The following is a 25,644-nucleotide window of genomic DNA, read 5'->3' on the forward strand; positions in this document are numbered from 1 at the left end:
GTCATTCTGCTGTAAATGTCTCTATTTATTCCTGGCCTGCAGATCATCAGATAAAAGAACTGTTAGCTCTTATAATTACTTTAAAGCAAAATGATGTAAGCTAGAACAGCAGGAGCCTGAAATAACTGTTAACTAAAGCTATTAAATGCATAAATGTCTCTCTCAAAGCTGTAAAATGTGCAATATGAATATTAAACACCTAGATTTGCTAAAAGCAAAATATTGAAAATAATCAAAAAACTCCAGCAAGTTCCCTTCACCTCTGTGCCTCTTCACCTAGGGCTTACTTCTTTCACGGTGAAAATCGACTGCCCAGCCCTCCTCTCTTACGGCCTGAGACACTTGGCAGTCTCAGCCCTGCTCCTCAGAGGGTGTCACGGGCAAAGAGCCGTCCTGACAAGCGACCTGGCTCTTGCTGGTCACATAAGACCTGCTAGACACTAAAGTGGGGACAGCAGGCACCAAGTGGTGCAGTTCGGAGAGCCTGGGAGGTAAACAGCCTTCAGTAAAAGACGCAGTTTTAGTGATACCAAGATGCATTTCATAAAAACAAACCACAGTCTTGAAATCTTTGCTTAAGATGGAAAGAAAACCCCTCAACCCATAAAACCAATCTACTTTCAATATAAAGAAGTTTTAGGTTTTCCCTTTTGAATAAATTTTTGTTGAGGAAACCTTTTCTGTATTTTACATTTTATACTATAACCACATTTTAAACATTCAAAATAAAGCATTCCGGGCAGCCCACAGGGACGTTCTTGTTGGCATTTCCTCTGCAACAAATGAAGATTTTTCCACACTCTCACTTCCAAAACAAACCTGCATTTCTCTAACTCAGACCTTTGCCTTTTTTTTTTTTTTTTTTTTTTTTTTTTAGAAAAGTGCTGTAAGTATCTGCTAGGTATGAAAGAACCAGAGTCCTACCGATGCAAAGCGGTGGTGGGTAATTCCAGCGGCGGACAGTGCCTGGCATGCAGGAAATGTGAGAGTGGCCCTGGAGGAGAGGAAAGCAAGACGTGGCATTTGTAGGGTGTCCCTGTATCCCGACGTTTGCTGTCGTCCCTTTTGCTGGAGAACGTTCAGTACCTGAAGCGCGTAGCCTGGCTCACACTGGAAAGACACGACGTCGTTCACTAGGTAGCGCTCGCCGATCTTCAGGCCGTTCCCAGGAACGGGGGGCTCCGGGCAGCTGGACAGACCCACAGCTGTGAAGGCAAGAGGGAGGTGAGCGCTCGGGGAGCGGCAACGGGGTCTGTGCTGAAGGCAGGAGGAACGGAAACACAGCCCTTCGTTTTATCCCATTCCTCTGTTTACCAACCACCTCCACCACAGACACTGGCTGGAAAAGTCCCGTGGCCTTTGGACTCTCCCCCAAGACACCCCTGACTGTGCAGTATTCCCCTGTGTTACAGGGTATGTCCAGGATCCAGAGATTTCCATGTCTAGTGCCTTCACTTTACCTGGAACACACCTTTTTTCATGTACAAAGGCATCACAAATCACTTTGTGATTCGTGGTCAAAAATGCTTTTGACTGAACCCTAACGACTTGATGGGAGAGCTGGATCTGTGACAGCACGTCCACTGCAAAGCAAAGACTGACTCGTTCTCAACGTTTCACAAACCCAAACACCCGCCCCGAGCCCTCCCCACGCGAGGGCCGTACCCGTGTGACGCCTTCGCTGACCAGGCACCATCCGACAGCAGATCGGAGGATGCGAGAGGGAACTATCCGCTGTCCCTCGCTGCCAGTATCGAGGGCATACGGTATGTGCTGTATGTAATTTGTCCCTTTCCGGGCAGAAGCAGCACGGTTTCATTCTCCGACCCTATTCTTCCTGTTTTCAATTACAGATTAAATTTACCATGAGATATAAGCAGCAGTAAGTGCCACCGGTCCTTGACGGTGCCTGCAGAAGAGCCTACGAAAATTTCATTCAATCCCATTTCCATCTGAGCTACATTTACAACTGGGAATATCCTGCTGCAAACCCAATTAGCAATCCCCGAAGTCGCGTATCGGGTGACTTGCTCTCCTTTACACACATGCCACCCCCTCTTCCTCCTGCAAAACCAAACGGAGATAAAACAACGACTGGCGTCTGCAGTCACCTCGCACCCACCGCGGCTCAGCTGCCTGCCAGCACCTCCCTCGCTCTCAGTGCTGGCAGCTGCCTCTAAAAGAATACCTTCTGCATCACTGCAAGGGCTAATGCTCTGCTTAAACCCTACAGTCTGAGGCTGAGCCGAAAGCAGATGACAAGAAGAGAGGAGAGAGAAGATGCTGACTCTCCTCCTGAACCCGAGTCATGCTTCCCAGCAAGAAAACATGTAGCCCCCTCTCCATACATGGGTGTATTGCTTGACCTTCAGAGGGACAAGAGAGAAAACAGCTTTAAATGACCTCCCATTCAGATCAGTGGGCACTGAGTTTCACTCAGTCCTAAATTCTTTTTGCTCTGCTTTCTCTTTCGAGCATAGAGGTAAGAGCTTTGCTTGGGAATCCAGTGAGGGAGAAAGAAGGGGAGGAAACAAACTCTGGTGTTTTAGCTCATCTCTCAAAACTTCCTTGCAGCACCTTTAACTGAACAAAGACAAAACCTGGGGCTCAGAACTGTGAAATTCCAATTGTACAAGCAAAGCAAAAAAAAAAAATTATTTCCAGCTGCCCTGAAAAATCAACATCTATTAATTTTCTCAGCGGAGAAACCAAACAAGCCTGATGACCCCAAGCCTCATAAAAAACTTGAACATGATTGTAGCAATGGGGTAAAACGATCCTCAAAGAACTTATTGATTGAAACAGAAATGGAGAAGAAACAGAGTGGCATTAAGGGAATTTCTAAAACAACATCCATTTCTCCAGCTCCCAGAGAGCAATCCGGGGCACACTTCCTCTCCCCAGTCTTGTTGGTTGCTGTAATCTTGCTGGATCCATTAATATGCAAGGTTTCAATCTGCAAACCCAGTGAAACCTGGAAAGCTCAGTACTGGTTGGCCCTCTGAAAGCACAGTCTCTGCAGTCAAACAGCTATACAATTTCTGTGGATGTTTTACAAAATAAAATGCACTTTCAAATCTATTTACTGCTTTGGAAAAATAAACAGAACATTGGTTGGCTTCAAACACAAGATTTGTGATCAGAACCAATTATCAGACACGGTGTCCAGCACAAAACAATTCCATCTGCGCTGCCCCAAGGAGGATTGTTGAACAGAGACAGCAGCGCCAGCGCATCAGCTCACCGTCACTGCTACCAACGCGGGAGCAGCGCCAGACCCCCACCACGCCAGAACCACTCCCCAGCGCTGCACAAAGACCAGGCTGGCTCCTGGCCTTGTCGCACCCATGTCTTCAGTACACTGCAAATGCACAAGCCTGCTTGCCTTCCCGCCTGCCAGCAACACATGCAATTCAGATGTGCTGAACAGAGCCGAGAGCTGCCATTCTGCACCTGCTTGCTCGTTGGCTGGCTGTGCTGCTGGACTCGATGTGAATCACTCAAGCTCCCAGTACAGTACCAGCAACGAGGTAACAGCCACCACCACTGTGACCCGCTGCAGCTTGGCTGTAGCACCCCTTTCCTGAACAGATATCTGCTCCAATAGCAGGAATCAAAACACGGTCGTGGGGGAGAAGGAATTTTTGGCATCCTTATCCAAACCTGACAGCCCTTTCCCAAGAGACTCTCCTCCCTGCCATGTCTTCCAGTTTTAGTCAGGTTTGTTCTCTTACCACCGAGGACTTCTTTTTTTAAATACTATGTCTGCATATCATCATGTACAGTGATGTTCTCAGGCCTGTATACCCAAGAACTGAATGCAGCCTTGCATTTGATGCACTAGAAGCAAAGTGCTGCCACTCTGCGAGGGTATCAGCGTAATTCATAATGAATGAACCCACTGAAAATGTCCAACACAACAAATGGGGAGAAAGGAGCGGGTGTCCGTCCTTCGGGCAGTGCCTCCTTTGGAACATCGCCTCAAAGCTTCCCATTTAGCTCATGTCTGTGAACCTCCCTGAGCTGGAGACTGCAAAAGGAGGGTGGCCACGCTTTCGTCTCAATCATGAGGGAAATGATGCTGTGCAGTGTCTGGATGCTGCAGCTCCGAACGCAAAGCAGACAGAGATCTGCCAGCAGGTCCTTTGCCTGGCAGCAAAGGCAGCAGACTGTGTCCTGGCTGTATGGACAGAAGCACGATTACCTGCCTCTACTCAACACCCACTAGTCAGCACCTAAAATACCATATGCAGTTTTGCACCCCACAACGTAAGAAAAACATTGATGAAGTGGTCTGAGGTCAGCAGAGGAGCACCAGGATGGCCGGGGGCTGCAGCACTCATCCTGTGAGGAGAGGCTGCCCAGGGTGTTTTGGCAGTCTCCATCCTTGGCGTTCTTCAAGCACAGACTGCATGAAGAAGTGTAAAGTCAATAATCTAGTTTTATCTCATATCTGACCCTGTTTTCAGCAGGAGGTTCAATGAGATGATCTCTGAGGGCCCTTCCAACTGGAATTATCCTATAAAGCCCTGCATGCTGTTTCCAGCCATGACCCACTCCGAATGCCTAGGAAAGACTGCGGAGCAGGCAGTCCCTCCCAACCTCTGGCCAGCATCGTTTTAGGCACTTCTTGAGCAAAGATTACAGTACTGTGTTGAACAGGCCAACTCTCCATGAATTTTTAATACTGTGGCCTCCACAACTCCTGTGCTACAACAGAGAAACCAAACAGGTGCAGCAAAGCGCATCAGCAGCAAGATGAGGGTCACCCCGTGACCTCACATCTCCTCTATTCTCAATTTACACTCACTCCCTCTCTGCAACTTGAGAGCAGGGAACCACATATGCACGGGCCTTAAAGCTCACCGTCCCTTCCCCACTAAGCAGCTTCCACTTCTACAAGGCAATGGCTCCGTAACCATTTCCCCATCGCTCAGAGGAACTGAAAGATCAAGGCTAAATTGCTCTTACTTTTGTATTCCAGGTGAAAGCCAGCAGCAGAGACGCTGATATCCGAATAGAAATGCAGATAGAGCTGGTTTGAAGTGCTGTTCAGCAGCGCAGGCACTGTAGTTCCTGGGGAAACAAGAGGTGCACAAAGATATTGAAGAGGAATCTTTTTTCCTCCTCCATGTCCTCGGAGACTAGCTGCAGAAGAGCCTGAGAACAGAAAGTCCTTTAACTTAACAAGCTCTGTTGGTTTTGATCAGGTTCTAATGAGGCCAATTGAGAAATACCCAAGGCCTCTCCGCAATGGCCTTTTCAAAGTCTACTGGTGAGTTGCATCATGTGAAGTTTTAGCTCTTAAGAGACCAGACAGACTAAAAGCATCGAGAAGGGAACCACTGATGAGAAACAGCATGGGTGGAGCACAGGTCCCCCCAAGGTCCCGACTCCTTCTCCTGCCTCATTCCCTGGAAGCTGGCGCAGCACCAGGTCAGGGCAGTTCTATCCCAAACGCAGCCCTGGGAAGAGAGTCTGCACGACCCTTCTCCTTACCAAGCTCAAAGCACTTTGAACATATTTGTTCACTAAATAAGCAAGATTCAGGGCCATCAGTTTGCAAGTGGCTCTATTATTTGAAAGCTTTACAATGCTCTTGGGCTGCTTGCTACTCCCTGCTCCGCTAAAAGCCACGGTCCCCACTGCCGAGCAAATGAAAGGTTGTTTTGTAGCCCTTCATCCACTTCGGTGCAAATCTGCCAGGTCAGGTTAACCTGCCAAGTGCAGTGGTCTGAGCTAACCCCACACAAACCAGCAGCGCTGTGGGAACTCCCACTGCCGGGCTGCAGCAAAAAACCCAAACATAACCCACTGCTTTTGTGTTTAAGGCTCTCTATCAACACTTTCTGCAGGAAGACAGGAGTCAAATTCCTAATTCAATGAAGTATATGATTCTCTTTAAGCACATGCTTAAATCTATTCTATGTTTTTGAAGCACTTAAACCTATACTTAATTTTAAGTACATGCTGAAGTCCAGCTGACATGAACATGAATTAAGCACACACTGATGGGCTTCACCGAACATGATGCTGAACACGTACCAGAGAAACTTCCCAGCATGGTGGCTGTGTTATCTCCTCCATCGAACACTTCCAGGGAATCCCAGTTCTGCTCAGTAACAAAGCTGATCACCTGGATCTGAAGAGAAGAAAGAAAAAAGTAACAGTACAGCTCCTGCAATCATGCTACTAAACCAAAATAATATCAATGAAAGGGCCACTAATAAAGTTAATGTCACACCCTGGGGCTGTAATTCTTGAAGCTTAAGTCAGCACTGCCATGTATCTGTGCAAAACTTGGAGACCGACTGCCCTGACTACCACCATCTGGGTTACACAGCCATTTTCCAGCAAACTCCACACTCCAAACTTCTGTATCAGAAGCACTGTCTGCTGCTGCTGCTACAAAGGGAGAGCTCCTGTAATTTCACAGCTAATTTACAGCAGTTGAGAATCTGAACCTTTTTTTCTGTTTTAAGAAATCCCTGAAGACTTTTGCAACACTTTCAAGTGAAAGCAACCACCAGCAACCCAAGAGCTAAAATAGAGACACACCCACATTAAACCACAAGATTTTTTAATCCAGTGAAGCTTCTGCAACTGCCTTGTTTCTCAGCTTTTTCTCAAATCACTCAAGTTCCATTTTCGAATTTCCTACCTGTCTCTGCCATGTCCCGTAAGGTTTGGAGGCTTAAGGAAGTCACTTGACTCCATTAGTTAGAACATCAGTGCAACCCTCAAAGGAGTAACATCATGAGATCTGATAAATCTGCATTTACACTGAAAAGCAGCCCTTATACTTGAACAAAGATCTACATGCAATTGCAGACATTTGCTTTCCTTGATTGTTATGAAAATAGATTCTGCCTTTATTCCTAAGTACTGGGAGTTCAAAGTATTCAGTGTCCCATTAAGAAAATAAGCTGTGCTGTAGATCAAGTTTGATCAGTCTGAATCAGACAGCAAACCTGAGAGAAAGCCAACAGGATTTGGAAATAAACAGCTTTCATCTGTAAGCTCTAGATGAAACTTTCAAACACTGGATACCTCAAATTAAACTTCTAGGCCAACAACCTAAAAAAGGACCTTAAAAAGGCAAAGCAGGAGCATAAATGACTTGTACAACTTGGCTCCAAACAAAAGCCTTCATTTCTTGGCACGCAGCAGAAGCTGCAGTTGTTTGGCACTACTGCCGGCAGGTTTGGGGAGAACAACACAACTTTGGTGATTTGGGCAGGTAGATCTCCCTTTACTTCCAGCCTTCACACATCTGCTTATAGCAGAGCCTCAGTTCTTTGCGTTCTCTTTGGATGAAGATTTCCTGCTAAGCCTAATGCTTCTGATCTGCAGTTGTCCCGTTGAATTCAATAGAATCCCTCCCGCAAGCACCGAGCTCGGCAGGACACAGTCACTGGACCAAACGCTGCGAGATTTCAGTGCCCTGCAAACCTTGACTGCACGCACACACACGCCCGTGCACGCGCACACACTCGTGTACAGACACTTCCCCTGTCCTCTGGTAACTCTGTGAAACCCCTCTCCCCTTCTCCTGCAGTGTTCTTACCCTGTATTTACACATCCACTCCAAATACCTCGCTTGCCTTTGCCCTGCTAAACATAAAATACACACACATTTTAAAAAAAATAATCAAACCCCATTATTTCTGCCATTTTAACCTTTTTCCTCCTTGATTTACTCTGAATAAAGCAGGCTATAAAGTTCCTGCAAAGTTTTTTTTTTTTCCAAAAAATAAGTGGAGTTCATCTAGCAGAAATTGCAGTGACCCCTGCGGAGCCATTACTGATCACACTGACCAAGTCAATACCTTTCCAGCCTGCATAATTACACCCCTATCGTGATTTACATTACTGAAAGGGAACGTGGATTGAGAATGTGCATTCTATTTGCTCTTACATTTTCTAAATTATTTATTCTCCTCCCCCCCAACATAACGGAATAAACATTCTTAAGGTCCTAATTCTAGTCTGACATGTGGATTCACAAGGGATCTGCATCTATTTACTGCCATGTATATAAATTAATTCACTCAGGAAGGTTTGCTACAGGAATGAATAATTCATGGCAGAAGGGCTAGCTCGTACACTGATTACCTAAAAATCCTACTAGTGGCTTGCTGCTACCAAGAAAGCTTTAATTTCACCTCCTCCTCTGATTTACAGTTGTTTAAGCTTTAATTGTTGTACAAAACGAGGGTAAACTGATGCTTAAATTAGTATCTAGAAACTGAGAACATCTCGCACACAGAGTGGGGTCAGGGGACGCGCAGCCGCTGTGCGGGCGCACGGCGGGTCCAGCTCGGCGGCCGTCACCCTGCCTCTGGGCTGCCCCTCAACCGGCAGCTCCTGCACAGGGCTTCACTGCGGCTCTTGGACTTCCTGGGGGCCAAAACCTTTCGCCGTGCCTTTTCCCCCCAGAGAAGACTTCCAGCGGAAGGCCCAGCGTCACAAGCTGACGTGACGTGGTTTGATGCCGAGGGAAGGCGTCATCCCGCCAGCGGCCCGTGTCCGAGGGGCGGCGGGTCCCCCACACAGCTGCAAGAGGAGACCCCAGCGCCAGCACGGGTCCATACAGGCTTCACCGAGCACCACGGTCCAGCCCTTCACCAAAAACCTCCCACTCTAAACCCAGAAACTGAATTTACAGCTCGGCAGTGTTAGAGCTCAGCCATGGGATACACTTTTTTGTTGGCACGCATTCTGTATGAAACGCCCAAACCTCTATTTCCCCAACAAGAGATCACATCCAGTGAGGGGGGAGGAGGAAGGAAAAAAAACCACCCCACAACACTTGGCATTACATTTTCCAGTTTTACAGGAGATCGCTGCATTTGCACAACCAAAGAGGTGAGAAACAAGTACTTATTAATGAAGACGTGCTTTTAACAGCCCGCTGCCATAGCCGCTCTCCTCTAAGCTTAGCAGACACGTGCAAAAACAGCTCCACAGGCTGAGAAGTGGCAGCGAGGGTTTGCATTCAGGACACGGCAGTGCAGAATACAGACATCTATTTACATTGCTTTAAAAATTAAGTGAATTATCACCTCCTGATCCCAGGAGTCCCGAGGAACTTGCAAACTGCCTCAACTGTTCAGACGTTTGGCTGAGCTAAACGGATGCTCCTGCCATTTGGGGGGTTTTGAGAACGGGTGAAATTCCAGATAAACAGGAAAGTATCGAGAGTGAGCTCTGAGGCTTTTGAAATGGCTCCAAAAACAAAGAGGAGAGCGGGATTTGCTGGACTGGACACAGCAAAAGCCTGGCAGAGGGCTCAAAATATTACTCCAGGCTTGTGCTGCTTCGCTGAGAAGCCCCCAGTGCTGCTCCCACCAGCTTTGCCCATCCCAGCCCCAGGTTCAGGTGTTGGTTCCGAGTAATGATGGTGGCACCAGGCAGAGCTGTAATCCAGCAAGGCAGAGCTGATGTTTCAATAAAACTGTTGAGAGAAACACAACTGCTGAGTGCCAACAGCTGCGAGCGCTGCAGAGAGGGAGGAACCCACCTACAAATCCATTAGCCAAATACACGGATAGAGAAATGAAAGCACTTAATGAACAAAACCCTTGCAGACAAAGTGGTGTGAAGAAGAAGAAAGAAACCCTCTGATAATGAAGCCTGTGGGATGAATGAACCTGTTCAAGAATCCATCTCCGCTGCGTCAACCAATGTCAGCGTAACGCACGGCGAGACGCGTTCTGCGAGGACAAGGCACATATGTGCTGAATGGGAATGTTATCTAGAGTTTGGTCTCTGATGCTGGGCTTAATTCTCAACATTCTCTAGTTTGCAGGATTATTTCTGCAGAGGAATGATAAGGACCGCAAAAAGACCTGAAGAGAGAGCTCATTTACCTGGAGACAATGAACAGCAAAGCTGTAATTGTATAATCATACCGCTGCAACTCTGCTGGCATAACAAATCCAGGCAGGCACTTTGAGCAAGCAACTCTTCCTTGGTGTAGCTTACAGTGCTTTCAACATTGCATAATTAAGCAGTATAAAGATATATACCCAAAATACTACAATTATTTTGTTACACCAGAACAACCACATGGCTCCAGTTGATTTCTCATAGGGAGCGCCTCCAGGATGCAAAAATCCCCCGCAATATTACCCACTTTTGGCAGTCATAGTGTAAAGGAATGTCTGATTCCAGAGAATTACACACTGAATCCATCTCTCTCCTGTGAGGAGCAGCAACTTCACAGCACGTGGCCTCTAAGCGCACCAGATACTGTGCGTTGTCCTCTCCAGCCCACGCCGCAGGGGCAGCTGCTGCCACCTTACCTGTATCCCTGCTCCTTCGGGGACCGTTATCTTCCACACGCAGTTGAGGCTGTTCAGGTACGGCTCAGGGAAGCCAGGGGACAGGATGGTTCCTTTGCGTTCAGTCAAATTCCCCCCACATGGCACTGAAATAAGCAAAGTCCTATTTGAAAGGGAAAGGACTTGGCTTTATACTAAAAACATTCTCTTTAAAACGTCTGTCCACGGACAAAAAAGCAAGCAGAATTGGCTCATGATTTAAGGATAAGATTTGTAGGAATAATCCTTTCAGTAACTCTCTCATACCATTTCTAACACAAGCAGCACTTAGGTGTGGGGAACGCTGGGTACATCTGCCCACGAGGCTGCTTCTTTAGGAACTGCTCTCCTCTAAAGAAGATGAAAGCAGCTTTCAGACAGATCTAATTTATTCTAGAGGTGCGATTCCCAGATCTCACAATGAGTACCTGGATCGGAAGGTCCCTTCCCTGACAGTCGGGGTTAACTGCCCTTGTCCACAGGCAGACCTGGCTTTTGCATGTAAGAGGTATGAAATACGCATTTTTTTGTGCTGTTGCTGGTTTGGTTTTTGTTGGTTGGTTTGGTTGGTTTGTGGGTTGTCTTTTTGTGGGTGGTTTGGTTGGTTTTTTTAACCATCCCAAAGAATGCAATTTATTTTTCTAGCACAAACCGCTGAACTGTTTTGTCTTCTCTGCCCCTCCAGACCCGAAGACACTTACCCACACAGGTGGGTACCGAGACGTTCCACTGCGCCAGCGCCCCGGGCATGGTGAGACACTCGATGCTGCGGGAGCCCTGCAGCACGTAGCCAGCGCTGCACTCGAACCGCACCACCGCGCCCACCGCGAAGTCGCTGCCCAGCCGCCGGCCGTAGCGCGGCTCCGGCACCGAGCTGCACTGCGTGGCGCTGGTCCGAGGAACCGCTTCCAGCGCCGACGCCAAACCAGCGGGGGAGCGTGGAATTGCAGAGCGAAAAGAAAAGACAAAATGGTTAGAGCAAACATTTTGGAAATATTAAGCACCAGATTAAAGCTCTGTTAAAAACAACACAGGAATCTGATTCCACCTAAACCCCAAAGAGAAGCTGAATCCAAACATGACCACTGGGAAGAAAATGAAATGACGTTTCACTCAAACTTCTGTCAATTCAAGTGATACCTGAAATAAAGGTCCATCACAGAACCATGCATGCTTCCTAAGAGGAGACTGTTTGCCTTCAGAAAACTTCTCATCACATCAAAAAGGTCATTTCTAAATAGGAGAAATCAAGGCATTCAGCAATGACCTTCCAAAAGGTTGGTTTGCCATATAATGCTAGAGCCTCAGCAGAAAACCTTTAGGTTTCTCAACTCACTTGGCCTCATTACTATAAAGGACAGCAATTTTAAACAATCTTTCTCATCATGAGAAAGGTAAAAGAAAGAAAAGGGGAATTTAAGTTGAAATTCTGTTGAAACTGCCTGCATTCTTGTTCAATACTGGAAACAACAGTCAAAGAAAGAAATGCAGAGTCTGACAGATAAGTGAGGGGAAAAACAAGTCAAAGAAATGTTTATTGCCAAGGAAGAAATCAATTCACATTTTTCTCTGAGTTGCTTTACAATTTATTAGTGTTTAATGCCCGAGTTGCTGGGAGAGGAAAAATGCGGAGATGATGAGCACATTAGCTATACTGTTTGATTTTAATTTGATTCAGAGAGATGAATGTCAAACCCACTGTCAAAGGCACAACGCAAGATGATCAGCAAGAAACTGAAGCGTCTTAGAGGTCTGGGGAGGGGAACGGAGAGGCAGAAAGGAGCCACTTCTGACAAGGCACTACTTGGGGCAAATCCAAGATAGCCAAAATACTAATGGATCTGTGCCCCTGCTCAGATAACCCCAGCTCAGCCATTTGTGACCAACGAGCGTGTGCTTGGCCTCTCTCCAAACCATGGAAATCCTCATGCCTGTGTGCCTGACCCCCCAGCTCCGCTCTCCAGCTCAGGCTGCTTCAGGCTTCCGACTCCTTCACCTCGGGGGAACTTGCCACACCCACACATCACTGGAAGGGGAGCCTTTGGGAGAGACAACTCCTCGTTTGTGTAAAAATGAGAGGAAACGCCATTAGAGCCTGGCCAGGCAGATCAAACCAGGGCTGGCTCTTTCTTTTCCTCTTTCTGCTTTCCATGCAGTAATCACTGAAGAGTGCACAGCTCTTAATTAGCATGCAGAAGGGAGGAGGTAATCTTTATGGATTCCATCAAAACCTTTGCTTTGCTGAAATCTTGAAAGATTACTATCAGAACTACAGTTGTTTTACAATAGTGAGGCAGAAATTCAAGAGAACGGATCTCTGGACACTATAAAATCCAAACCATGCTTCACTTCGCCCCTGGAGAAGGCAGAGGATGCCCCTGCTGCCTGTCCCCACTTTACAGTAATGTGTGTGTAAAAGCTTGGCTGAACCACAGATAACTACACAAAGCACGTGGGTGAGAAAGCCCTTCTGTTTTCCCACTATTCTGTGCATCACTTTCTATTTACTACTTTAAAATCTCTAAGGGGGACTCGCCCAATGCAATGCAAGCTGTTACTGAAAGGATCAAGGGGCAAAAGTTTGACAGCAGGAGACCTAAGCCTATGACACTCAGAGATGAAGGATTTTTACAGAGTTGCTAGACAAGTGTTCAGCTGCTTACGCTGAGAAACGTGCTAAAACGCCAGTGGGAGAAATTGCTTGGGTATAAATCTCAAGAACTCACTGTGTACTCAGGGCATGATTCAATGAGATACTTCTGATACTAATCCTGGGACGTGTGAGGGTTGAGGCTGTGTGAAAATGGAAGGTCTGAATATGAAGTGCCTACAGGAGCCAGACAGCCCTGCAAGTTCACTGCTACCGGAATAATCTTAATCTCCTGTGATAGTTCCTCTTCAGACAGAAAGTGTGAAGGTCCCACAGATGCCAAAAGCATTTCAGGACACTTCAAGGCATCACTGAACTTCTGACCATTATCTCGGGACCAAGCTGAGGACATCTCCAGAACAAAACTGTACTCACCTTGGTAGACAAAATGAAAACCTTTGGCTGTAGATTGACCCTTGGAACTAAATTTGATGAGAATCTGATTGGTGGTAGCTAATGGTAACGATTCACCTGGATGAGGGAAAGAGACAAACCAGGATTACAGCATTGGCCACACAAACGGGCTGCGCAGAGCAAGGCGTTAAATGGCAGGCTCTGTTTTTAAGCTTGCTTTCCCCAGCAGCAACGGGGACGCGTTCCCTACCTGTATGAGAGCCCGAGAGGGAGCTGAGGAGCCGGGAGTGCTGGTTGGGGCCATCATGGACCTCAATGATGTCGTTGAGCGCGGTCTGGAAGAAGGCAAACTGCCCAAAGACCACTGCGAAGAGAGGGAGCGCTGGTCGGGGGGGCAGCGGGACGAGCCGCGCTGCCATCCCCACACAGCCAGGGCCTGGAGCCGAGGCATCCCAGCTTCTTTTATTTCAGGAGCTTGGCAAAGATAAAAAGGGCCTGACTGACAGCCCTGGAAGATGGGAGCCCTTTATTTATCCACAAAGTAGGCATAACAGAAGCAGCAACCAGCCTCCCCCGTGTTCACTTGCCAGTATGCTTTAACACTGATTCATAGGCCAAAAGGGATTCTTCTATGAATCATCCCATTTGCCTGCCTACATAACACAAGGTATATAATTTCACCAACTGATAATTATTATTTATTATTTGTATTGAACCTCTGTCATGAAGCAGGCTCCCGTTGGGCAAGGCATTGTACAAAACCTGAACAAAATAACAATCCCTGTCCTGAAGAACTTAATTTCTACAGTGAACCTCTCCAGCCAGGGAGGATGGCTGCTAGGGAGAGAGCACACTCACTATTTTATTAACAGTCAGTCCTAAGCCTGTCTACAGAGACTGCTAACGAGGGAGCCATGCAGTGCTCCGGGTCTCACTGCAGACATTTTAAATGCACCCAGGAGCAGGCAGAGCTTATAAAAGGGAAAAAATAATAATGAGAGGATCAGAGCATTTTTTTCACTAGAGCAAAGAGACTTTAGTTATTTATCTTTATTTTTCAGAATATAATAAGTTTTTTTTCCTCCCAAATCTGCACTTAGAAGATTTTTTTCCCCTTTGACTCCTCTCCTGGCTTTGCATTTTCAAATTGTAAGTGCCCAGTTGCAGTTTCACAAGCTGAGAGGTCTCTTGCTGTGAAATTCATCATCCACCAAGCTACGACATTTGTTTCCTGCACATTGAGGTTTCCAGCACAGCTTTGATGTTGGGAACATTGAAAAAGTGATGATAGCACACCCTGATGCCTGCTGTACACAGAATCTGAGAAGTGAAGGAGATGGGAAATGCATAACATTCACTACTAATGGTTTTCCTGCTTGTTTTTAATGAAGCTATTGAAAGGGAGCAGGTGGAGAAGAGAAACTAATTTAGCTGTCATCCTACCATAGGCAAAAGTCAGATCAAAACTGTCTAGCCCTCCAGTTATTGTGTTTCTTGGACAACATCAAGATCAGCTACAGTAAAACAGGTTAAGAGGTGTAAGAGAGCAGTGCAGTATTTCACCAGTTAGATCCAGGAACTCAGATGGAACCTAGATGCACACAGGCAGAGGGGCAATTTGAGTGAAAGGAGCTTCTAACCGATGTCTGAACACAGCAGCCTTATTCCACACCTTGCTATCTTAACAAAGGAAATCACAAACAGCTGAAAAGACCATAGGGACTGGCTAGATCAATACAACGCCCTGAGAAGCAGTATCAAGTAACAGGATTTAGAGACCTTCACCTGCCAGAGCTGTCAGTGCAAGTGCTCTTTAAGAACTTAAATTCCATTCAAACAGGAAAATATGTTAACCAATACTAATACCCAGCTAGCTGCCTCAGAGGTTTCTAGAACATTGCTCACTCTTGTATTCAAGCTCTGACCAAAATTAAGCAGCGCTGGAGTCTGTGACGGTCCATTTAAATGGATCTGGCTTTTGGTTGGATCTAGTTTTAAAATTTAATTCACATGTTATTTAAAAATAAAAATTAGTCATAAGTACCATAGCTGCACGTCCACAAGACTATACATTTATGTGCTTCTCTGCGCAGGCAGATTATTTAGCACCACAGTTAGCATGTGTTTATGGTAAATACATTTTGTACTCTCGGAGGTCCTCTGAGCCTGCTGCTAGCATTAATCACCATGAATTATTTTTTGCTGATTTTTCAACTCTGCATGACTGGATATAGTGCAGGAACTGGAAGGGGAATCACAAGATGGTGTGTTTTGTAAGGTTTGGGTTTTTTTGTCCCCTCATTTTTGATAGATTGTGAAATTCAGAAAGTTCCCATCATCCTTACTGCCTACAACAAAGTATAAATAGCATCCAACAGTGCCACTTACTATTTTCCAATCTCCCTTATCTCCATTTATATATGCACTTATGCTACTGCTTTGTTCAAACAAAAAACCCAAACAAGAGAGCTGCACAGACAGCAAGACAGATTTTCAAAACACATCCAAAACCAATACCATAGTCCTTCGGCACAACGATGAAGTACAAGCAGACTTGTCCGCTGGTGTAGTTCTGGGGATAATTTGGAGAGAGGACAACGCCGTCCGAGCCCGTGTACTGACCGCCACAGGGTGCTGCAAGAGAGAGCCAAGAAGAGATTCCCAACGTACCCTTCCCAAGCCTGCCTTGAAACATCAGCCTTTTTCCTGCTGCTCTGAGATCCCCCTGTGCCGTAACGCTGGGCAATGTCAGCTGCCCCCAGCCACGATCAATTCTACACGTCAGGCACCGCAGCTCTCGCTGCAAGTTCTTATTAAGAAAAATAAGGCTTATCCTAACCCGAGTTCATGCCCGCTTCACATTTAATTATCGAGACCATGGCAAGGCTAAGGGATGCCGTGTACAGTGGCGTAGCCTAATGTGTGATTTGCACTGCTCTCCACCCGACCTTAAAGCTCAGGACCTGCCAGAACGAGCTCCGACCCTTTTTGCCCTTTCTCAGCGGCAGGAGCCTGGCTCCAGCGGGACCCGCGTCCTCCCCGCCAGTGCCTGAGTCAGAGATGTCATTCTTCCAGTCACCACAGACTGGCAGCTATCTCTCGACTCACTTCTCAGATTAAGGAGGTCTGACTGCAAACCCATCGTTTAAACCATTTTCTCATTAAGCCACAAACCAAAACAAAAAATAACCACAGAACCCCTAAGAAAAAAATACCTTTTGTTTTCTCAGTAAACCCTGACCCTGCTCAGGCAAGCACATGCTCAAGGGCTCTGATTAGCAGGGATCAGGTTAAGCAAATGTTTAAGCAGCTTCCCAAATCCTGCCCTGCACTAGGGACACAGGATTTGTCATGCGCACAATCCGTTGTGTCCAGTTTTCTGTCTCTCAAAAGAAGGTTCAGGAAACCTCATATAAGTCAGCACTTCCTGACCTCTGGATGTTAAAAAACCTGAAAAATTACGAAACACTGACAAAAACACTCTCTGTCCCCATGCAGGCAGCTCTATGCAAAAGTAACATCGAGCTTTTCATTAGGATAAACTGCTGAAGTATTTGGCGACAGGCAAATTCTCTACTCACCTTCTCCCCTTGGGCCTTACCTGTACAGGTAGGTCGAGGTTTGTTCCACGTGGGTTTTCCATCCCCTCCCATTACACACGTCAGCGTGGAGACCCCTTCAATGTCATACCCTCCGTCGCAGTAGTAGGTAATTGTAGACCCCAGCTTCAGATCTGTGCCCACGCGTGTGCCGTTCTTAATCGACCCCGGGTCGAAGCACGACTCCCGGGGATTTTCTGCAAGAGAGAATTGCCAAGATCTTTACTGGTCTGGTGCAGCTACGCTAAAATTTTGATCGCTGGCATGTTTTTTGGCTCTTCTCATCTGGGAATCTCACCTAAGCATATCGTAAAGACTAGCACCATTTGCAGAGTTTAGATTTCAACCCTTCTCTCAGTGCTGCTGAATCTGGGGAATTGTATGGGTCAGATTCTGGTCCAGACCCTTCTCTGCTGCTCAGCTCCAGCACAACTATACTGGAAGCAGGAAGGCTTCAGCTCACACCCGTATTTGCTGGTACCCAAAATCCAATGAACGAGGCAAAGCTTTGATTTAACTACCTACACTCGCTCTCCCTTCTCGCTCAGGGGACAGGCTGCAAGGAACTTTGCAAACCAGGGCATATAAACACAGATTGAACAAGCAACCTATTTCAGATGTGCTACATCTGCTCACATTATCTCCTTGGCACCTATCATTCCTGTATCTGAGAGCTGTCTGCTCGCACCACGGAAATACATCGTGCCATGTGCTAGCTGGTTGACTCTCCAGATGTGCAGCATGGCTGCAATTATGGCAAAATGATTACAAGCAGTTAGACAAAATGAAGACATTTTTCTCTCTGTTCACTATGCCCTGCAGAGTTAAAAACCCCATTTACATATGAAAATTCCAGTAAAGACTACAGAGCTGTCAGGACTTGGATATTTCTCTCCTTCTTCTTCTGAGGGCTTTTTTCTTTTTTTTCTTCCTTTTTTTTTCCTGCATGAAATATAATTAGAGGCTTTGATTAATCCTGCGCTTTTGTCATTTGGAAATTGCTCATTAAAGATGAGGGCTTTTCTGAGAGCAGTAGGTCTGCGAACAATTATAATGTGTTTAAGCATTAAATCATGGGCTTTTAGTATTTGGGGAAGGGGTGGAGGGAGAAACAGAAAACAGTAAAGCCCCCAGATCTTGCTTTTGTTTCTTTGTTTGCAGTGAAAAATCGGATTAGCTCTATGGTTTCCTTTACACAACAGCTGTACCACTAGCTAGTGACCCAGGTAGACAGGGCACAAAAGGACGTGAAATGTTTCCACCAGGAACAGCTGCCCTGAACTGCAGAAGTGGGGCCACTGTTTTTTCCTAGAACACCAGTTCCCTGTTTTGGGAGCCACAGACTGGTCAACCCTCAATGCTCCTCACAGACCACCACACACCTGTATCATCACACCTTAACTCATGAAGTCCTGGTTTCTCCTGTGTTAGGGGTGTCTTGCTGCACAAACTTTGGACAAGCCACTTTTCCTTTGAGCAACCCTGTTCCCCAACCAAATAAGATGTTCCAGTTTATCTGGTCCTGGGAAGAGACACACTTGTGCCTAGAAGCATCATTACTGCAGCACTCAGAAGACAGCTCGGATACTCAGAACATGATGGAGAAGATCGGGATTCTAAGACCAAAGAATCTGACAAATATTTGTACCCCATTGTTTCCTGTGTGTTATCTGACTGTAGGTCCTGCTGGGAGACCCGCTAGACACAGAAGAGAAATCTTGGTTATTATGAGTAAGATATCAGAACCAAAAAGCTTGTTTCAGCCACAGCACCAGGAAGCAAAGCCCTTGGTTCTCTGGTCAGCTCAGATGAACACGTTCCCTCCTCATTTATCCTCACGCTTGTGAGACAGAGCTGGAGAAGTGAGCCTTCACCGTTACTGCCCATCAGTGGGACAGGCCTGGCCAGGCTGGTCACAGCCCACAGAGGTGACGAACGGCTGCTGCGCCTCTGTCACCCAGAGCACTGAAGATGCAGCTGCGCAGCCCAGAGTCCGCTGTAGCACACCAGCCGTTTGCAAGTGTAAATGCTTCATCTACTTTTCCAAAATATTTTTTCACTCCACAAGGTTTTGCTTCTCTGAATTGCTAATATTCACTTTTAGACCCTTTCACACAAAAGCTGCACCCAACGGCTTCCTCCTGACCACTTTATGCCTCTCTTGTTATTTTGAACACTCTCGCTGCCTCTCATCTAACAAGTTGATGTGGCTTCAACCTGTCAGTCAGCCTCCCACCTGGCTGTCAGATGCCTCAGCCATGTGCTTGGATCTCAGCCTCTGCTCTTGCTTTCAAAATTCATGACATTCAGCGCTCAAGTCACTCTGCCGACTGCTGAAAAAAGGGTGGTGGCTGATTGCAGAGCAACAGCCCCACTGCTTTTGTTGTGTTCTCCTCATTCGCGACTGTTTCTGTTCCCTTGAGAGTCTGTGCTTCAGGGACACCACTCACCTTCGAGGACGACGCATCCTGACACACTAGTCCTACACATGGCTCCAGCTGAACACTCCCCTGCAGATGAACTGCCCCGACGACTCTCAGCAGTAGGCTACAAAGGGAGGCAGGAGCTCAACTTTAAGGAAGTATTTGGTTGCGTGGTGACTGCAAAAGACTCGTAGAGGGATGTGGGAAAGCCACAGCTTCCCCAGCCATTGATTTATTAGGCTATGAAGTGAGTACAGCACGGCTTCCCCATTTAGAATTAACGTTTTATTTTCACTCAGACACTTCAGAAATCGAAGACTTTACCCTGATGTCCCAATTAACATGGATTCAGGCTGCCAAATGCTTAGAGGAGAGTCAAGGCAAAAATGCCATGAGAATTGGCTCATTAGTCCACAGAAAGCAGAATTTTCTGTGCTTCCCTTCTCCTTTCCTAAGGAAAACTCAAAGCCTGCATGAGCTCCTAGGCCAGGAGGTCAGGCTTTCATCTGCATGTTCGAGAACAGCTTCACTGGAGAGTTGTTGTCTGCAAAGTGCATCGTGAACTCCGTATCTGTGAACGTGCACGACCCTTATCAAGAGCTGAGCCTTAAAGCAACCCCAGGAGAAATTGTCTAGAAGACAGTTTTCCACAACAGTCACCGTTTACTGAAGACAGGACAAATTTCATTAGGATCTTAAAGACCAGGCGTAGCCTTGGCATCCCAAGCAGCTCGGCTGCTGCCACACCAGGCAGCCCAACCACCAGGAGCTCAACCAGGAGCCCAACACCCTCTGACTCTCCCAGCTAAATGGACAACCTTTTCCAAAAGACAGATTTTTCAAATGTAAGTTGTTTAGGGCCAAGCGTCATCTCCCACTTCTGACTGTTTTAACAGCAAACAGTGCTGGATATTTTTAAACAGCTTGCTTTGCAATGGATTTTACAGAATAGCATTTCTGTGGGGAATTTCCACCTTAAATAACCCATAAGTAATGCTGAATATGTGTTTATAAGCTGAGGACGGGCAAAATAGTTCTGGCGAAATAATAACGGATTTGAAATAAGGCTTGGGGTTTGGGGTTGTTTTTTTCATTCCTTTGGAAGGGTGAAAAGTAATCAGTTTTGCTTCATTTGCTTTCAATTTCATGCCTCTTCATTTCTGGCCCACAACAGAAACAGGAAGGTACTAAAAAGTGTGAGAAAAGCTGCCACTTCGGAGTATCCAACCGGGAAACGCCTTCCTATCCTCTGCCCCAAGCACGAGGAGCCAAACCTACACGTGCACCGTGGGTCCACTCAGCACCCACCGCCCAGATAAGCTGTCCGGATGGAGGCAGCGACTGATGGAGTCTGACCCTCTTCTGTGTTCATGACAACAGGTCCCCAGCACTCACAAAATATAAGGGAGGGAGGGAATAATTTGGGAAAAGGTCTCCAAGCAACTAGCCTGCCCTTTACATACGTGGTCTCCATTTAACAATTTTAGTGTACGAACATATGAAATGTATCTTAATGGAATCTGTGGTTTGCGAGATGCTGCAATGCAAACTGATTAATAGAATTCAGTTGATTTCCCAATGAGAAAAGATAATCTTCACTTTAGGGATTCATCCCCAGGCAAACTTGAAAGAATCTCTGGTAACATTTTCTGGCAATGGCAGCTTAATGGCAGACCCTCATGCCACAGGGTCTTTTAAACTGACTGGAAACAGTTTGGGAAACTTAGCCAGTGTTGCTCTATAACCAGAAATCTGCCCAGTATAACTCAGATGCACAAGCATTATCTTGGTTCAAAAGATAATACATGTAGAGATACTGAGTTAAAAACCTTACTTTTCTGTAGCTGAGACACTTAAAATTCTTAAGCAACAACTGAAACGAAACAGAAATTCTAGGTGTATTGCAAGTCATCTCTTGCCTGTGTTTAAGCTTTTGTTTTGTAACTGTCTTTCCTATTTTGTAATCAAGAACTCATCCTTTTGCTTTGGTAGACTAATACTTGTCGGGCTTAAGTGAATCTGCTATGAACACAGCATGCTGCTTTCACAGAAATGACAACATTAACTAAGCTGGTGTTGCAAACAAGTACTTTTTTTAAGGATTATGATAAGTTCAACAGACCTTAAACGGAATGCCTGAGCAGAGCATGTCTTCCTTTTCATGAACCAGCCTGAACCCAAAATCTTCTCACTACTGCTAAGTCATTCCAAAGAACAAATTCCTCCCCAGCTGAAATCCCAAACTATTGCATTTAAGTTTCACCTGACCCTCTGAACCAGTCCCAGGCTTTACGCAGACAGTAAACCAAACCTCTGTAAATTTAAGTGTGCGTGGGGAAAGGACACTTACAGTTTCTTTGCTGGTAACCCGAGTTTGATTTTTCATGCTGCTGCACAGCTGACAGTGCATCATGGGTGCAAAGCAGAAGATATGTGTTCATCTATCAGAAATCCTGCCGGTGTAGTATATCTGTGTAGCTAAACTGGGAAATTGCCTGGCTGAAGATCTGCCCTCAAACACCTTTCTATGGCATTGCTGCATTCCCACTTCACTCTCACTGTCATGCTCTATGCAAAAAATGGCATAATAAAAGCCAAATTCATTCTTCTCTCTCTGTTTTCTCCATTCCTCCTGGCCCCAGAGGACAACTTTCTCTTGAAGAGCCATTGCCCCTGAAACAATTTCAAATGAAGTGCTGAGGCTGTTTGAAATTCACCCGACACGCCGTAGCTGCAGGCTAGCAATACAGTCCCAGTCCCAGGGAAGAGGCAGGATTTCAAGGAGGGACTGACAGATGGCTGCTTTGCCTTTTTTTTTTTTTTCTTCCCCAAAACATTACCAAAAGAGGACTACAAAGCCCCTGGTAATTCAGAGCATTTGGCACACGGCTGACACAGGTGATATATGGTATTTAGGGAGCTCGGGGCAGAAGCCTGCGTGGGCTGCAGCACTGACCAAACACAACGTGACGGCTGAGGGAAGAGTGTGTCTTTGAACTGTACTTGGGATTCCACGCTGGCAAGGAGCTGAGCTCGGTATTTGATTTTCTTTCACACACGCTCCCTCCTGCATTTCTTTTCTTCTTCCTTCGATTCCCCAAAGTTCTATTTTCTGCCGCTTCTCAGACTTGAAACCCAGGTTCCTTTTAAAGAGTGGGGAAATTAATGAGCAAACTTAAAGCCTCATTCTTCTCTCCCAGCAGTTTGGCTTTGTGGGAAGTATGTAGGCGCGATTAACACTGTAGGAGTGTTTAGGAGAAAAATGCATTGCACAACCACCCTAATTTAATGAGATTTCATTTGTTAACTACCTCTGGCTGCCCAAAAAGAAAGCGGAAAAGGAGAAAACTCAAGACTTAATTTTCAGTAAAATTAATTCTAATGAGAGCAGAAAACTTTTAATCTCTTGCATCTTAAGCAGCGCTAATTGTCTTTGTCTTATTATTTTATAAATTTACCAGAGGGAAATTCATCTGTTCAACATAACTATTACGAATTGCCATTTCACTATCATTTAACCTCCAGTCAGGTAAATTCAAAAGCAGGAACCACAGACCAGAGAGAGGATATAGGAAAGAGAGAACCGCCCAAGCCCACAGAGAAAGCAGCAGCAGCCCTGAAAACACAGCAGCAGCCCATCCGCTCTCCGGCACGAGCTGTTACTGCTCCCACAGCACACAGTTGGCCCAACAAGACTCAACAGCCTGTTTCACAGTGTACACCGCGGATGCAAAGCCATGGTTCACAGTGGCACGCATCCAGTGCATCTGAAGCCATCAATGCTTTTTTCCTATACTTCAAGCCTGCTTTGGCCTGTATGGACTATTTTTAAGAACTGTTTCTTTCTAGCCCTGTTTTTTCCCAGCTCTTAATCCTTTTCTCCATTCTGCATAATCCCAGCTGATCAGATCCAGCTTTTCAGAGCGTATTTTTTACTACAGTTTGTAACAACTCCATTCTTCCATCCACCCTGTGCACAAACAAGGAACATCTGCCAAAGCCTTCCTTTTTTTCCCCATCAACCAGAACAGCAGTGCCAGGTCTGTCACTTCTCAGCTTGCTCCATCGACAGAGAGCTAAAAGCACCCAGGGAAAACTCTAACCACTGCCCCCGTCTCTCACCATTAGAGCTGAAGCCACCACAATGTTTTACTTCCTTCTCCAGCGAGCAAGAAAAAAACCCCACCACTCTAGCAGCACAGATACCTGTGAACTATTCTGTTCATTTTACTAATTATTAGTGAATTTTTCAATAGATGCTTTAGAATCTTAGGTGAAGCAAAATGCACAGATCACAAGAGAGCTCCACTGACTTGAGAGCTGAGCATCCACCTCCGTGACCCTCACCTCTAGATAGAGCCACCCAGTCGTGTGGTACGTTCTTGAATGACAGCATCAAGAATTTGGACCAAGATCCCATATTGGATATGGACGCCTGCACCTCCTTTTCTCGGACAAAGCCGCTCCTGCCACTAAGAATAAATCTTCAATCCATGGCAATGTGGAGCATTCCTAATAACCAAAGCTCAGCACACTCTAGCACTCTGAAAGCTCAAATCTGCAATGAAGTGGCATGTTCTGCTCACTGAGGAGAAGACAGAACTATTTAAATTCAGTGTGGAGCAAGAAAGATGATACAGAAGCCTGTACAGAAATGTATATCCTCTGGGAATCTCCCTTGATTTTCTTTAAAGAAAAAAAAGGTAAAAAACTTTCTTTTTTGTTAATGAAAGCCCCACACAGAAGCAGCCATGTATGACTGACCCTCAGACATGCAACATTCCTTTTATTCTGCTCTTATCTACCTTATGTACCCTCGCTCTTCTGCCAGCCTGCAGGATCCCCTCCCTTCATCTCCCCATTTCCCCTCTCAAGCCTCTTGATCAGCTTTGGCGGTAGCAAAACAGACACCAGGATCACTGCCTGGAGAGAGGTTTCCACTGTGTCTAGAGCTTCTCCCAGCTGGTTCAGCCAGGTGGTTTAACCCGAGAATAAGCACAGGTAAAATCCTGTGTATTTGCTGCGTCAGCTGGGCCAGGCACACCCCGGCCAGCTCTTACCTGTGTAGTCAATGACAAATCCAGTGTTACTGACTGATGCGTCGCTGCGGAAAGCGAGGAAGAGGCTGTTACTGCTGCTCTCTATCCTCTCGGGCAGCTGGGAACCGTAAAAGCTTCCAATCAGGGGGCTGAGTGAATCGGGTCCATCGTAGATATGAAGAAAATCATAGCCAGGCTCCAAACTGAAGCTGCAAAACCAAAGGAAGAGTGCTTCAAGTATGAGTGTGCTCCAGCAGCCCTTGGAGAGCAACAGACTGGGCTCTCGATGGGCTGTGCAAGCACACTGCTGAGAGACTGCTTCTGCCCCAAAACAGCTCCTCAGCTAAGCCCAGGACATTTCTGTCTCCATTCCACACGCAGGGAATCGAGGACTTGTGAGGCAGTCAAGAGCACAGAAGCATAAGCCAGCGTTGCTACAGGGGTCTCCTATGCTGCACCAGATACATGGTTCTGTTCTGAAAAAACATGTGTATATCAAAGAGGAGCTGCAGCTGAAACATGTGTATCTTCCCCAAATTAAGGGGGGTCTGAGACCGGATTACCCGGGACTACGGGACAGTCCCGCCAGGTTTGGTTTGGTCCAGAGAGGAAGGGACCCACGTGCAGACCCGGTTCCCCCAGGCAGTGCCTCGCCACTGGTATCCCCTCCCTGCCCAGGAACCAAACAGCTCTCGGGTACGTACGTATTGAACACCAGGGCAATGACATAGTCAGGAGAGACAGTCAGCTTCCAGTCACACTCCTTCCCCGGTGGGTAGGGCTCCGGGTACTGCGGCGACAAGATCACTCCCGCTGGTCCTGTCAAGATTCCTCCACAGGGAGCTGAAGGCAACCAAGCAAAGGGCTGAGGCTTTGTCTTAGAGAAACTCAAAAAACAGTAGATGAGAGGCAGGAAGGGAGGAAGAGGGATAGGGATAGATAAGGGGACAGAGAGGGCAGTTTTCAAGGCTGTCCAATATTAAGATATTACCAGAGCTTGTAGCAGCCCTCACAGAGGTGTTATTGCAGAGCGGGTACGCACACACACAGAGCTACGGACGCGAGTACAACCTTCATAAGATGTATTAAGTGAGCAACCAGAAGGAGCGAGAGATGCTTTATGCTCTTCTGTTGCATTTATTTAGGCAACTCCTGGTCAAAGTCTGGACAGTTGCTAAATGAGTGAAAACACGTTCCCTGGGACTAAAGGCTTGTTTGTGTTCATTGCAGTTACCAACACATTAAATGCCAAGC

General features: G+C 46.4%; 1 protein-coding gene across 1 annotated transcript in view; it reads right to left on the reverse strand.

The window, feature by feature from the left end:
* Positions 1-25,644, reverse strand: part of CSMD2 (CUB and Sushi multiple domains 2) — a 306,084-nt gene that overhangs the window by 60,172 nt on the left and 220,268 nt on the right. Inside the window, 12 exon segments of the mRNA XM_074894313.1 lie at positions 925-994; positions 1,087-1,205; positions 4,972-5,076; positions 6,046-6,142; positions 10,308-10,432; positions 11,027-11,230; positions 13,351-13,446; positions 13,580-13,693; positions 15,847-15,963; positions 16,931-17,125; positions 24,412-24,599; positions 25,095-25,233. Coding sequence (XP_074750414.1) covers positions 925-994; positions 1,087-1,205; positions 4,972-5,076; positions 6,046-6,142; positions 10,308-10,432; positions 11,027-11,230; positions 13,351-13,446; positions 13,580-13,693; positions 15,847-15,963; positions 16,931-17,125; positions 24,412-24,599; positions 25,095-25,233 — 1,569 coding nt within the window.

Source organism: Strix uralensis, chromosome 25 (genome assembly GCF_047716275.1).
Source record: "Strix uralensis isolate ZFMK-TIS-50842 chromosome 25, bStrUra1, whole genome shotgun sequence".
In the NCBI taxonomy this organism is placed as follows: domain Eukaryota; kingdom Metazoa; phylum Chordata; class Aves; order Strigiformes; family Strigidae; genus Strix; species Strix uralensis.